Source organism: Lathamus discolor, chromosome 10 (assembly GCF_037157495.1).
Source record: "Lathamus discolor isolate bLatDis1 chromosome 10, bLatDis1.hap1, whole genome shotgun sequence".
NCBI lineage: Eukaryota > Metazoa > Chordata > Aves > Psittaciformes > Psittacidae > Lathamus > Lathamus discolor.
In genome coordinates, this window is record NC_088893.1 from 17,800,779 (window position 1) to 17,816,442 (window position 15,664).

General features: G+C 43.9%; 1 protein-coding gene across 1 annotated transcript; it reads right to left on the reverse strand.

Moving 5' to 3' along the window:
- Nucleotides 1-7,492: 7,492 nt before the first annotated feature.
- Nucleotides 7,493-14,265, reverse strand: IL9 (interleukin 9). The gene is made up of 7 exons (XM_065690690.1): nucleotides 14,249-14,265; nucleotides 12,572-12,823; nucleotides 9,693-10,736; nucleotides 9,564-9,608; nucleotides 9,443-9,469; nucleotides 8,691-8,819; nucleotides 7,493-7,718 (listed from the first exon to the last, which is right to left on the reverse strand). The coding sequence occupies exons 3-7, from the start codon at nucleotides 9,798-9,800 to the stop codon at nucleotides 7,581-7,583; spliced, it is 447 nt and encodes a 148-aa protein (XP_065546762.1). The 5' UTR covers nucleotides 9,801-10,736; nucleotides 12,572-12,823; nucleotides 14,249-14,265; the 3' UTR covers nucleotides 7,493-7,580.
- Between the last annotated feature and the right edge of the window lie 1,399 nt (nucleotides 14,266-15,664).

Here is a 15,664-nt window from a genome sequence, read left to right on the forward strand (position 1 = left end):
ACTAATTTAATTGCACCACACCTACATACCGTTGTTCTATTTGTTTAACTTAGTGGGATAAGAGAGTTTGCACAATCTCATTCTGAAGATCCTAAAACTTTGGGATCAGTCCAAGAAAATTACAAATCAGGTTAGACCTCAAGCCAGGTGTACAGTCATGAACATGTCTCATTGCTGTTAGGACTTACCATGGTACCGTGACCTGGATGTAAGCACAAACACACTGTCAGAAGGGTGAAGACCCTCTCAAGGCTGTATCTTCTAACTGATGTTTTTATGTGTGCTGTTGCTGATTCTGGACTTGGTTTGTGTAAGGGTACAATTTTAGATGCCCTTCACTACTGTGTATATGTCTTTTTTATAATAAATATAGCCAAATTACAGGACTGGATGATCTTGGAAAAGAGTATGTGGTAGGATGCTGTTATTCTCTGAGTCTGTGCTTTAGCCAGTCTAATCCTTGTGGACTAATTAATCTGCAATAGCTGGCCTTTCATCTTGGTCAGGGATTGAGGGAGGGGTGACTGCAAATATATAGTTACCAAAGTGTGAAATAAAAGCAAAGCATGGTGATAACTGAACTGTGTTTCATAATGGAGTGCCAACAGTAGAACCATGTGGCAGTGATTGGTTGATTCCAAGATACTTTGAGGAAAAACTGAATGGGAGCAAAACCTGTTTAGTCACCATTATTAATTCCCTTAAGGTTTTCTCAGAACACCTCATTGGAAACCAGGAGTTTTTCCTTAGTTTTCGGTTGCTGAAAATGAAAAACATTTCTGTAAGTTTTCCAGTGAGAATATGGATACTGCTTGAAAATGTTTTCATTCTGAGGGCACAGAGATTCAGATCTCACATTTAGTGTGAAGAGGATTCAGTTAGATCTTGTCAGAAGTCATTAGAGATCCATCCATTATGTTTTCCATGTCAGACAAGACTTATAAGCAGTCATAGCTATGCCAGGTTTTCTTTCATTATTGATTAATCCAAAAAGGATGAAGCATGTTACCACAAGTGCTTACCCGGGTGTTGACTGAAAAGATACCTTTAATGAGTGCACTTAGAATTGGCCTTTGTGAACAGAAAACCTCATAACTTATCCAAGTATCATTTCATGCTATGGCTAAACTTACATAATGGAGGGCACCCAGTGCTGGTACAGCTCCATTCTTCACCCTCTCCTACCTCTATGAGGAGTTGGATGGAAAATGGAGGATTCTTTCTAGGTTGGACAGTTTTCCATCCCACACATCCCCTTGATTCCTGTGTAGGATGCTGTTTACCAAGGGTAGGTTTTTCCAAAGTCCAAGGCATTTCCTAGTTGCTGGATCACTTCCTGGGGACGGCAGGTAGCAAAGTTATCAGCACTAGTCAGGATCTCGTAACCACCACTTCCATGGAGAATGTTTGGACCTTCTGTTGAGATATATATATAGATATATATTCTGTTGATATACAACTTCAATTACTTTATGGCAGGAATTTTGTCTGTATTTCTGTCTATATATATATTCAGACAGAGGTTTTCCTTAGTCGCTCATCCTGATATCAAGTAAGTATAAAATAAGATTAAGATAAAATTCTCTGTTCATTTCTGTAGCTGGTATCATAGAATCATAGAATTCCAGGTTGGAAGGGACCCCAGGGATCATCTGGTCCAACCTTTCTAGGCACAGCATGACCTAGTCTGGATGTCCCAGCACCCTGTCCTGCTAATTCCTAAAGTATCCAATACTGGGAAATCCATCACTTCCTTGCAGAGATTGTTCCAACGACTGACTGTTCTCATTGGGAAAAATTTCCTCTTGTGTCCAGTTGGAATGTCCCCAGGAATAACTTATGCCCATCACCCCTTGTCTTACCCATGTGAATGTGCTATCACCTTGCTCTCTGCAGTCATGGAGCCGGCAGCAGAGCATTCCTTCAATACACACCTCTTGCCCCTGCTTCAGCCATGCTGCTCCACTTCCCTGGTGGTTTCCCTTCATGCAAGGGGAGACCACACTTTAAACACCTAAATCTCCCTTCCCTGTTCCCCAAAACTCGCACAACCTTTGCTGCCTCAGTTGTGAAGGAAGGGGGCATTAGGTCTTAAATGCCTGTTTCCTTAAGTCATTGTGAGATGTGCTAAAGCAACTAGTATTTAGGTGATAACAATTCTATGCTTTTTTGCACTTTTCCTTCCTTGTGTACACCATAGCCTCTATTTCTAATTGCGTTATGTTGCTGAAAATACCTTGTGGTCAATGAGGATCTTTTAAATCTTCATGCTTTCCTTTCTGTTGCATTTTACATAATGCTATGATGTCAAGCGTATGGAAGCACAGCAAAATAAGAGCAAGAAACCTTTTCTGCCACCGTGGAACAATCTTATATCTCAATGGCTGATTTATATCCTGCCTGAAGTCGCTGTCAGACAGAGTATCTCTCTTCTCTCCCACAGGCTGCTTGCAAAGTCAGAAGTAATCTGATCATTATCTGCAGCTCTTAAGTCATGATTTCCCTCTTATTTTTCTCTGTTACAATTCCAATTTTGTGGGGAGTCCGGGGAAACTCCCCTCACTCCTGGGCTTTTTCTTGACCTATTACCCCTGGAAAATGCTTATTTAGTCTGAAAGTTACCAAATTAAAACCCAGCAATAGGAACACAATAAATAAGTCAAGGGCATCTGTTTTCTTGTGAAGCCCCTTGATGATGCTGTTTCTGAAATGAGTAAAAAGAAGTCTCACTGATGGTTTATCTGGAAAAATGTTTTTTATGTAGTTTCTTAATGTACTGTGGCTTTTTCTAGATTATAACCTGATTTCAGCTTAGGATTGTTTCATGTCTTACTACACTGCTAGGTTTAAGATAGCAGAAACAATTCAGACACATTGCTTATCTGAAGCATCTTTGATTATTAAAGCCTGTATGGCAATCTAGGAGTTGTGTTTGGAAGCATTCTGCCTTCTCATTCCAGCCCTTCTACTCCTTTGGTTGCCTAAACTGTGCTCCTGAGCTATCATCCATGCTGTGTCGTGACAGAAAACAACATTTATCTTATATCTCATAACAGTAGTGTGAACATTCAGGGTTATTTGCAGAAGTTCATAGAAGACAACAGAACGTTGCTGTTTGAACGGGTGCTTGGTGTGCAGCTTGCACTACAGAGTGTGTGTCCATGGGGATGCTGCAAGTTACAGATCACCAAGGTTGCATCTGTGAGAGGTGCCCATGAAAGTCCTGGGAATTTTTAGTTCTAACTGCTGGAGGTTTTCTACTGATTGAATTGAAAGTGGGAGACCAATAGGAAAGATGGGAAGGGAGCTTATAGCTTGTAGCAGCTGTGGGCAGGTATAGCCTTATCTTTGGGGAAAACAGAATGGAAGTGGTAGCTTCTTTGGCTTCAGTATCCCCAGTAGCACCACCTGATATTATGTGTGCTGTCATTTGGTGGTGTTAAAGCTTGGTGTGTGTTGAGCCCTGGAAGCAAATGCTGTCAGTCTTCAGACAACTGTAGAATGCAGTGTTGGGGAGCAATGAGTCCATTGTCTCAGCAAACTCTTGTTTCCTTACTTTTCTGTGAAGCTTGTCCACATGCCTCAGGAGGGTGTTGTGAGGATTAGCCAGATAAGATCAGCTTTCTTGTACAAATACGTGAAACCGCTTTCAAATACCCAGTGTGATTTATGACTGCGAAGCATTTGAATGGCAGCCCAGTGCCTGTCCTTCCCATGGAGCATGGCATATACCAGACTTGTTCTTACAGGGGTGCAAGAGACTTGGGGTGGAGGGAAACAGTGCACTGGGGCACTTCCAGTCCCTCCAAAAATGCCTCCTAAACCAATATTCATTTATTTGTCATTAGAGACAGCTTCCTATGAGATCATTAACACTGCTTAATGCTTGGGCATGTCCTGCAGCAGGTCATGGAGTTATGTAGAAACAGGGATAGGGTATTGGAGTACATTTGGCTCTGCTGCTGTGCTTGTGCCTTGGTAAGTATCATAGCAGAAACTCAGGCATATAAAGCTGTCCTAGCCAGGTTTCTGAAGACAACACCAGAAGTTTTGTAATAGCCATGCTATGAAGTGGATGCCCAAATGAAGAAAATGCTACTATAGAACTGCAGGTTTGTGAATGGGTTTCTGTCTGACTGCTGTCAGCAGCAAAACCTATCAAAGAAAGGGTTTTGTGGTGGCTGGTATAGCAGGGCTGGGAGAATTCTCCCTTGGCAAAGAGTGAAGCAGCTTCTCAAGTGCCTTTGGGTCACTCCTAGTATATCCTTTAGCATTATAGAATCATAGAATAGTTAGGGTTGGAAAGGACCTTAAGATCATCCAGTTCCAACCCCCTGCCATGGGCAGGGACACCTCACACTAAACCATCCCACCCAAGGCTTCGTCCAACCTGGCCTTGAACACTGCCAGGGATGGAGCACTCACAACCTCCCTGGGCAACCCATTCCAGTGCCTCACCACCCTCACAGGAAAGAATTTCCTCCTTAGATCCAATCTAAACTTCCCCTGTTTCAGTTTGAACCCGTTACCCCTTGTCCTGTCACTACAGTCCCTGACGAAGAGTCCCTCCCCAGCATCCCTATAGGCCCCCTTCAGGTACTGGAAGGCTGCTCTGAGGTCTCCACGCAGCCTTCTCTTCTCCAGACTGAACAGCCCCAACTTCCTCAGCCTGTCTTCATACAGGAGGTGCTCCAGTCCGCTGATCATCCTCGTGGCCTCCTCTGGACTTGTTGCAACAGTTCATTACTTCATGCTAATGGAGAAAATCATATAGTTGTGGTATGAGGTATGGAATTGGTCTGCACGTTCCCAACGCTTAACTCTTGTGAGACAGACATTCCCAAAAAAGAGGTGCTATGTACAGACTTAATGGTGTTACCTTCCAGTTTGCAGGAAGTAGCCACTCCTGCCCTGCATCATGGGATACCCAGGGATTTTGTCTTGGAAATCACAAAGCAAATCATGTTTAGAGCCTCCTTTTGCTGATGTGAGTTATAGAAGCAAGGCAAATGAGGAGCTGTGCATATTTGAATACAAGCATGGACCTTGCCGCGGACACCAGGTCAGGTTTGAATGGCTGGAAGAAGGGCTCTTCCGTAAAATCACATTTGATTATCAGTTCCCCATTGTAAGTCTATCCCACAATATTATCAACTTATCTGACCTTCTCCTCCTCCTCTGTCTCCCCTGCCCTATGCCACATCCTCTCCTTCACAGCGTACCATGACACGTCCTGCTAGGGAGCTGCAAGAGAAAGATAATTGAGATACCAGGAAAAGGTGCTTGTTGCAGTCATTAACTCAGTGGATTAGTTTCCTTTTGTTCTCACCTGGCACTTTCACAATCCTATTGTGAACCAAACTCAAGAGTGAGAAAAGAGGCCCATGAGCATCTGCTTGGTCCTGTGTCTGCTCAGGGGCTGGCCCAGGGCTGGCTGAAGGGATGTTCAGTCCTGCCGTGGGACATTCAGCACTTCCCATAAGGCTGCCCTGCATCTTGCAAAGCCTCACGGGGCATTAGTCCCATGGAGGAGATCTGGATATGCCTGTGAGAAGGAAGAGGGGTAAAATACTCAAGGATGGAGCATTACCACGTTTCCTGGACTGTAGAGCACAGGGGTTTGAGGAGCTCACCAGTGCAAGGAAGCACTTTGCATCAGCTCACAGATAACGTGCAATGACAGACAGCAGTGGGAGTGCTTATTTCATGTTGCACAGCTCTGCACTGAATGCTTCAAGCACACAACAATCATTTCTGTCACGCAGGTTGCAGACCAAGGTGTCAGATGAATAGATACTTTGCACATTGATCTTCTGCAGTTTAGTTTGCTTGGGTTTTCAAATCCTGTGCAAGAGCTTCCTGTTACCATCTTGCAGAAGTGATTTGACTGGAAGCTGTTTAACTGCTGTTGACTCTTGCCAGCTTATATGGGGCAGAACTGAACTTATGATGCATCTTATGCTTGTGCCATGATTTCACAATTATTGTACCTATTTCATAAATCCAATAAAGTAATTTGGGGAGTAAAAGTATTAGACAAAGAATTCTCTTCTTCCTTGCTGAAAGCACAGGTTAGGACAGCTGTCTGCAGTCCTGGGACCTGGAGAATCTGAAATCTGACACCATAGATTCAATAAGATCTATGGGTATTAATGAGCCTTTTTCTTCTCTTCAACACCAGGAGCATGTGGAAGCATTCTGCTGATGTATTAGAGATGTGGATGATTTTTCTTTGCATTAGAATTGAAAAGAAAGGTTCTTTAGGAGAAAGCTGCCTGAGCTGAATGTGGAGTAGAAAGTGTAGGAAGATATGAAAATGTGAGAAAGAGGAATAGTTGTTTTGTTTCTTGGTTTCATCTGCATCAGCATTACCACAGAAATAGTCTTCTGTACAGTTATTATCTTACTAAATTTAAAGCAGAGACACATCAAGAAATGCATTCAATCTGATATATAATACATAAGTTTTATATAGTCGTATCAGATGCATTTTGTATAATCTAGTTCTGTCTTTTCCCCCAGGCCCATGTTAATGGAAACCTTTAGAATAATAATGTAGTTGATGAGCGTTACCATCGTGCTTTTGATCCTAGGAACATATTCATCCCATCAGTATCATACTTCATGCTGAAAAAAGAAAGGGAATTATAAGCCTGCCTCTGCTCCTGGGGTATGAAAAGTCCATACTCCAGTGGAGGTGGTGAAGAAATGACATTGGCATTGAAGACATTTTAAGATCCTCCATTTCAAAGGCCAGCCCTCTTGAGGCACAAAGGACATAGATGAAATCTGACCTTCTTTCACCTGTTTGGGATTTTCATTTGTGTGAAGAGATCTAAGAAGCTACCAGTGAGGCTGGAATAGGTGGCTGAGATAAGCCTCTCCCTTTATATACTGGGGTTTTTTTTCCAGCGCATCCCCCTTTTTGCCTCTTTTGTTTCTGCTGAGCTGAGTGGAGAGGTGATTGATAGAAAACCAAACCAAAACCAAATCTGAGCTCATGGCACTAGAGAAAGATCTTCAAAGCTAAATACATTCCAAGGAAGGAACAATTGTCCGCAACACGTTCCAAATACACAAGCCCATTAAGAACTTGCAGTTAACTCTGGGTATGTTCTTGCTGTTGCGTCAGAAGAAGTTCATGACTTCTCTACTACTGAATATTTAGAAGAAAGGAAAAGGTGGCTCTGGGCAAGAAAATCTGCAACCTTGCAAGAAAGAAGTGACTTATTCATGGTGTGTAGATGTTATCAGATATAAATGTGATGCACAAAGAAAACACAGCATCTCTGAATCACAAGTCCAGGAGTATTTCTAGAGATATAGAGTGGTCAGAGCGTGTGCTTGGCTGTGAGTGAAACTGTTGGACCAGCACTTTGCAGAAGCGTTTTGATGCCCACTGGCACCGAAATAGGATGTTCAAGTCTTTCACCAAGTACAAAACATATAAAATGAAGAGCTGAATACTTTTGGTGCTCAGGTAAATAGCAGTTTTATTGGTTTAGCGGTTGGTATCTCTACCTTCTATAGTTCAGGTGAACAATAAATACAATAAATAACTTTTCTCTTCCCCTTTCTTATCAAAGAATTATGGGGGGTTTTTTAAGCTTTTTTAAATTATGTGTATGGATCTCTTGATAGGTCCTCAGGATTTTAGTCAAAAATTCCTTCACATTTCCTTTGATCTTGTACTGGCATTGAGTCCCATTCGCCAGGCTCTGTGATGGGAGGAAGAACAAAGATTGGGTTACCAAAGATTCCATAAAAATATAAAGGATTTAAACGAAACACTTAAAATAGGCATTCTTTGGAGCTAAGCAGAGATGTCAAAAGCAGTTCCTAAAGAACTGTTCCTTGAGCAGTGAGTGCCTTTTTGTGGTGACTAAGGTGACAGCTGTCGTATAGATATAACTGAAATCATTTCAACGAGGCTGTTTCAACCTGGCAGACAGGGCAGAGAGAGCTGTAGGAGAAGCTGGGTAAGATAAGGGCAATGGGGCTGCGCGGTGTTGCAATCCCATTCTAACAGTATTCCCGCTTGCAAGTTTGAAGCTATCTGAAAGGAGCTTGTGACACCACATCATCAGCATCTTCTGTCTCACTGGATTACACAACAGTTCTGCTCACTGTAAATAAAGGATGTTTCAGTGCCTGAGGAGAGTCATCTGGGGATCCCAGAGTCTTCCCGAGCATCATCCAAGTCTGAAGATGCTGCAGGCCACAGCAGTATTTCAGGCCTGAGCATCCCTGAAAGAACTGCAGCTTCGGTAGAATTGATGCTCCAGAAGAAAATGATCCTATGCCTGCTGGTCCCCAGCCCATCTACTCTCTGGTTACATATCATTGCTGTTTAGAGTACAAACACATTTGAGAAAAGAGAATAGAAAGCCAAATTAAATGAAGCTCCTCTCCCAGAGTTCTGGTTTAAAGGTTCTCATGCTAAAGGGATATGGGGAAGGGAAATGGCACAGTGGGGCAGAGCCCATCTCCCTGCCTCCTATGCCAATTTTAATAGCTTTCCATCACCTCATACATGCTGCAGCTATCATACCTGGCTCCTGCATAGAACAATTATTTACAACACATTTCAGGTTAATCAAATACTTAGCTATACATATTTAAATTATTAAAAAATCCTTTCTTTTGTAAAAGATAGACAAAGATCTATGGGAAAGTAGGAAAAGTCTTACTTCACAGAGCTTTCTGTCCCGTTGAATCTGAAAGCTTAGGTTAAGCCTTTGAACTACTGCATTGGAAGAGATGTTGTGTTTCAGCATGTGTTCGGTTCCTTCCACAAAGCATGGCAGCTCGTGGCCAGGCTGTTGAGGGAAGAAAAAGGTAAGAATGCATATTGTGTATTCCTAAATGTGGCAGCATGTCAACATCAAGTGTGACATATTCTATTCTATTCTACTATTGAAAGCTGGTACATGAACTTGGGGGGGGGGGTTGTAAAGCACTGAATCATCGTGTATGCCATCAGAAGCTCCTGTCACATCTCTCAGGAAACCTCAAATGGTGACTTTCTGAAGTACAGTTACAGCCAATGCTGGGTTTCACCATACCTTACAAAAGGGAAATTGTGTTAGATACACCTAGATGCGTCTGGGGCCTGACATCGCTGGCCCAGGTTCACTTAGTCTTTGGCATGTAACCATAAACCAAAGGCAGAGATTTTCAGAGCAAGAGGCTGCACCTTTTGATTTATGAGTGAAGCCCGCAAGGCTCTGTTTGGCTGGCCTTGGTTGATTGCACTGATGATATTCGGACTTCTGCTTCCCTCCCTACTGCTATACACAAAGTTCAGTTTTACTGCTACTAATGCGTTAAAGGCTTCCTCATAACAAGAAGCAAAAATTGTATAAGGAGCAGCATGAGCAAAATCAACTCAGTTAATACTGAACTTCTCTAACACCTACAACAGCTTAAAATCAATACTCACCTCAGCAATGGGAAGACATGAACATGACTGAAAATGAAAAGAGTGAGCGTTAAGATCCAGCATTGGTAGCATTCAGCACACAAACACATTCCTATGATGTTCTCCAAAGCAATGTACTCACATTGACAGCTGTCTCACTACAGGGGCAACTCAGAGGACTTTCCTCCTGAAAGAACAAGTGAGAAGTCAGTATTTATTGTCACCCACTGCATGAGCCTGCGCTTTCACAGACGGAAGGTGCCAAACTTACAAGCAGGAGTTTTGTATGCCGGATGATTTCACGGACGCTGCAGTTCTGTGCTTGCACACAGAGCAGCAAACAAGAGAAGAGGACGTATGGCAGCATGCTGGCATTCATGTGCAGCTCAGCCTGGCGGGTGACAGCAGAACAGGAGGACGCTCCTTTTAATTGAGTCTTCACAAAATTCCCATTCTAATAGGGAAAAACCCAATCATAAAACTGATACCAGGTGCCCACTGTTTTTTTCCCACTTCGCTTGGACAGCATCAAACGTGGAATTGAGTCACCTACTGCAGTGACTTTGCTTTCGTACAGCGGAAATTCACAGCTGCTCCTCATAAGTGATTAATTTGAGCATTATGATATCACACCCCAACAGGAAACAATGGTTAAAAAGCTACACAAGCTTCTTGTTTTCAAATGTGGGGTTTGTCTCCAGTGCTCATGTAAATTATAGTTCCATGAAAGCAAAGAGACAGTCGTGTTCAGCATTGCCAAACTTGCAGAGAAAACAAGCGGACAGGCTGGATTCCCCCTGGATTCAAAGCAGGAACTTTCTCGAGGAAGGTTGGTGATGCTGCAGGGGGTCTGTTGTGCTGTGCAGAAGTCATCATACTGAATTACAGCTGCTGCATCCAGACAGTGATCCCATAGTCCTTGGCTGGGATCCCACCTCTGCCGAGCGCATGTGCACTGATGTGCAGATAAGGATCGGGCCCTCGGAGCAAACACGCCCTGCAATGTCACATTTGGAGCAGAAAGGAGTGGGTGCAGTAATAGTCCCAAGTGACCAAAACGGTATTAACTTGGAAGTGGAAGTTCTCTCAGATGGAGTCTCCGAGTCAGGTTGAATGCTTCATAGAGCTTTTTCTAGCCACAGAAGTTTCCTCTTTTCCAAGTTGCACACCCTGGCACAGCAAGTGGTAACCCTTTTAGACCCTCAGAGCTGACTTTTAAGCTTCCCTGCTGCTATGCCATAAATAGCTCCAAAAGCTTGAGCCTTCTGCTGGTCAGTCTGGCTGGAGGATGAGTGCAATCCCTCTGGAAGCTATCCTGGAAAGAGAAAACATCGGGTTGCAATCTGCTGGGTGTTTTCCCTGGCATTTGCCTACCAGCAAAGGAGTCATTTGGTGAGCACAGCCCCGCTGCCTGCTTGCACACTAAGGGGAGTGGAGCAAGATCTGCCTGGCTGCTGCGCACCCAGCTCCCGGCTGGGGAGGATGCTCCCTGCCTTCGCTTTGAAGTTCGTCCTTGGGTGATTTAATGTGGGAAGTGTGCATCCCATTAGACAGCTACAGCTTTTCACACAGGCCCCAGGGAATACCTAGAAGCAGCCAGGGACCCTCCCCTGGCAAGTTAAAGCTGGCAGCTTTCAAAAGGCATATTGTGGGGATGGATGCCACTCACTGAGCCAGGCAGTGGCATCTTTCAAGGCACTGGGTGATGATTAGATAAGGGCTAAAATCATTGATTTATGATCGAGAGCCTGTGATTCCCTGAAAATCAATGAAGAGGCTTCCGGGATGGGTAGGTCTCCCTTGAGGAAACAGCTTTTTGCTCAAGCAGAGCAATGGGTGTGCTGCTCTTGGTTTATTCAGCCAGTAAAGCCCCTCGGCAAGAGCTATAACAGTTTAATTCAAAGCATCCATCCCTGAAGGAAATGAGTTATGTGAGTAACATTTGCGCTTACAGCACTTGGTTTCTCAGATGGTCAAAAACCCGATTTTATGTGGTTTTAAAGGAAAGAATTCGCAAGCATCTTTGATTTAGCCCAAGGTTGTGCAAGGGGTATGGTAACAAGCCATGAGGAGGCAGGGGCAAGGGGCTCTTCATGACAGCCAGGAGGTTTTAAGCAAAATACATTCATTAGAAATCCCATTTAGCCCAGTAACTGCATGTAATTACGTTCACTGGGCAGTGAGCAGCTCAGACAACTTCTGCCTAGGCCTATAGCCCAAAAGGATGAGACCCGTATACTTGTTATGAGTTGAAACTCAGAATGGCAAAGCTGCTCCCTGAGCCTGTGGTTCCTCCCCATAATCTCTGTCTGCCAGCAGTGCCAATGTTATCTCTACATCTTTCCATATCTGTTTGACTGCTTAGTGAGATCCATCTCTCTGTTGTTGCTCCAGGGCAAAGAGGTGACAAGAGAAGCTGTATTCCATTCACAGCAGATCAGAAATTACCAGAAGTCAAACCGGCAGAAAAAGAACTTTCCACGTATTGGCTAGAGCAGCAGTGGATTGGGCACAGAAGAGTGTGATATTGGTTATGGCTTCTCTTTGGAGAGTTTAGGCTCTATTCCAGCATTTAGAGACTGATCTAAAGACCATGGAAATTAATATATGCTGCCATTCCAGCAAAAATACCAGGTTTTTAATGTAATCTTTAAATATTTAGGTTTGATATTTTAAAAGTCTTCATTTTGATGACCAGTGTGTTAAATACAAGCAGGAGCTGATTTCCCATCCTCATGTTTAGGTATCTGATCTCCCTCTGTTCCTCTCCCTTAATCTGTCTTTCAGCGACACAGGCCAACATATAGAGGGGAAATAGAGGTTTTTCAGCCATCACTCAAAGAACTGAAACAAAGCTTCATATTAGATTCAGTAGCCACATTGCAGTAGGTGAGAAGGTGACTGTGAGTGCACTTCCCTCTGAGGTTGCAAACCCACAAGCCTCAAAAGACCGGTTGTCAAAGTGGGGAGCCACCAGTGCTAAATCTGGTCTTTCTGAGGCTTTTTGTTCCCTTTTAAGAATTCTGGCTGAAAAAAATCAAACAAGAACTGAAACCTTCATAAAGGTCACCAAGCTCGAAAGCAGTGGGTGCAACAGCCCATAGAACATCCCCTACATTGCCATTGAGAAACCTGAGTGGGGATACTCACTGTGGTCAGCCTGAGGCAGAACTGGACATCAGCATATCATATATCCCCATACTTCATATCTCTTCCCTGCACACTAGTGGCTGTAGTAGAGGATCAGAGTAAGGAAGAGAGCTCCATCATCCTGGGTGCTGCCAGTGCATCACATCAGCTTAATGTGCCTGGTGACTCCTGAGTGACCAGATTGTAAGACTCCAGCCAAGAACAGGTATTTGGTGCAGGAATAGTGACAGGACAAGGGGTCGTGGCTTCAAGCTGAAATACAGTAGTTTTTGATTAGATCTTGGGCAGAAGCTCTTCCCTGTGAGGGTGCTGAGGCGCTGGCACAGGGTGCCCAGAGAAGCTGTGGCTGCCCCATCCCTGGCAGTGCTCAAGGCCAGGTTGGACACAGGGGCTTGGAGCAAGCTGCTCCAGTGGAAGGGGTCCCTGCCCATGGCAGGGGTTGGAACTGGATGAGCTTTAAAGTCCTTTCCAACCCAAACCAGGCTTGGACCCTATGATTTGGAAAAGAGGGACACACAGAACTCTCCCAATGTGTTCCTATGATCTCTTACAAGCAATTCCTTCTGGTGCCTTTGGAAATCTTCATCTAATGTCCTGTCCATTCCTGGTTGGTATGTAAATACTTTAGGGTATATCCTCTTTTCAGGCACCTATTTTAAAGCTAGGCTGACTGACCAAATATGCTGCACAAACATCCAAATTCCAAATCACTGTTTTGACCTGATATTTGACCTCCCAATTTTTCTGAGTGTCAGAAGAGAATTTACACCCCAGTGTAGCATTTCCAAGAAACTCTGAACAGTTCTGGGGGTTTTTAATATAGAAAAAAGGAAACATTCCCTGTAAAGGAAAAACAAGATAATGTACAGGCTTATTTTACTGATCAAGGTGCAAGATCTCACAGAGACCACAAACAAAGAGATGCTATCGATAGTTTCATTTTCCAGAGATAAGATGGCTTGGAGTATAGTTTTCCCTTTCTTTTAGATAAAGATGACATATGCTAGTGTAGAAATAAAGGAAAATAAGGTCATTCTAATTCCTCCACAAAAAAAGTAAACCATAGCATAGTAATAGGAAGACTGCCTATGACAGAAAGGTGTAAAATCCAGGTGAAATCAGGGAACATGTGAAAGGCTGAAGAGGACATTGGCACCTCCTGATAGCCACACACAGAGGGACCACAGGATGCCCCCAGGACTCACATTAGCTTCTATAGGTAATGGAGTTCCATTACTTTCAGAAGAGTTTTAATTGATTTTAAACCATTTGAACTAACTAACCACAACTGGTGGTGCTCAGCAGCAGCGAGATGGGGGAGCACAGCTCAGAGGGACCTTCAGGGTCATCCTTGTTTCATGCAATAGTACAGTCACCGGAGCTTTCCTGAGTTCCTGACAGGGAAGCCAAGCTTTCTATGCTGCAATGATATTTAGCAAGAGCTGAGGCATCTAAAAGCAAAAAGAGCCCTGAGAGCAACATGCCCATGCTGGGCATTGCACATATTGCAAGTGCATCTCACAACTGACAGTATCCAGAACTAAGCAGGAAAAAGCAGGAATTTTCCACAAAGATCACCAGTTCTTTTGTATGTAAAGGTTTTCCTGATGCCATTGCTCTCAGTTCACATCAGGAAAGAGAAGCATTGCAGAGCGCTCAGATCATAAGTCCACTCACCCTTCCTTGCTTGTCCCACTGTGAGATGACCCTGGGTGCTGGATTTCCCTCTCAGCACAGCACGTAGAGGAAGGCAGAACATGCAGAGCAGACAGACAGCACAAGGCATTCCCTCTGTGGCTGCTTTAGAGCCCTCCACCAGCCGGATCCCCCTTGCAGCTTGCTTTTCATGCTGCAGACTGCTTGATTGAAACACAGTGATCTCAATTAAATAATGAAGTAAGCACGGGTGTTGGTTCACACATAGCTGCATGAGTAAGAATAGCCTGGCCCTCTTACATAAGAGTTGGCAGGATTTCCTATACTAGGTGTAAAGTAGGCTACCTTAGTGCTAGAATGTTTTGAAACATGGGAGAATCGACCACGAGCTGGTCCATGAAGATAAGCTACGTAGGTCCTATTGCTTTTACAGCAGGCATTTCTGTATCTTACCATGAAACCTCATATGGGACCTCTGAGACCCCCTTAAAAAGATGTTCTCCTTCTGCTGCATGTATGGCTCTTAACAGGTTGGTTGTCCCACTAATGTCTGATCCTAAACTATTGCAGGATCTACAGTGTAGGAAAAATCAGTGTAACTGCTTAAATTTCCCCTCACTGCATGGCTGAATTCCTTGTGGAGCCTATCTCTAGAATGTTACTTTACATACTACTTATCCAGGTTGGCAGTGATCAGTGTGTACTCTATAGGAGCATATATAGGAAGAAGATGGCTTTAGAGAAAGGAAGCTGTTCTTGTGCGCTTTATATTCAATTTAGCAGCTTCTTCCCACTCCTCTCTTTGGATCTCATAATTTCTTCTGACTCTATGTTTTTCTTTATGGGCACAAGAGAGGCATTGGCCTTCTTGTTTTGCATGAATGCAGTGCCTAGAGATAAGTCTCTACTATAACAACCTCTAAAACAAAGCGAAGAACTTCAGATAGACCAAGGAGATGTAACGTATCTAAGTGCCTGCAAAGACATCACCTACTCCTGTGTCTCAAGTACAACAGGAAAAGAGAAAATGACATGGGGATTGTGATCTCACCTTCCCAAGGTGTTGACACATCAGGAAGGGACTCCTGAGGCATGAGAATATCCCAGCCTGGCCCGGGGCCATCACAGAGATGGCTTCAGCAGGCACTAAAACCACTGGGGTGCCCTGAGAGAAGGACTTAAGGACATTATAGGTACCCAGGAACAGGGATGCAGGGGGATGCACAACCCCTGGCCAAAGGCAGCCCCATCCTACTCCCACCTTACGAGCATCACGAAGTTTCTCCCACCACCAAAGACCTTCCTCCAGGTCAGGGATTTGCACTGGAAAATTGGTTCCTGTTTGTTTGGTTTTCTTCACATGAGGAAATAAACTGCTGTTACCTTTACTCCCTACCATAGCATTACATAGTGTATAAACTGGAAAAACAGCTAGAC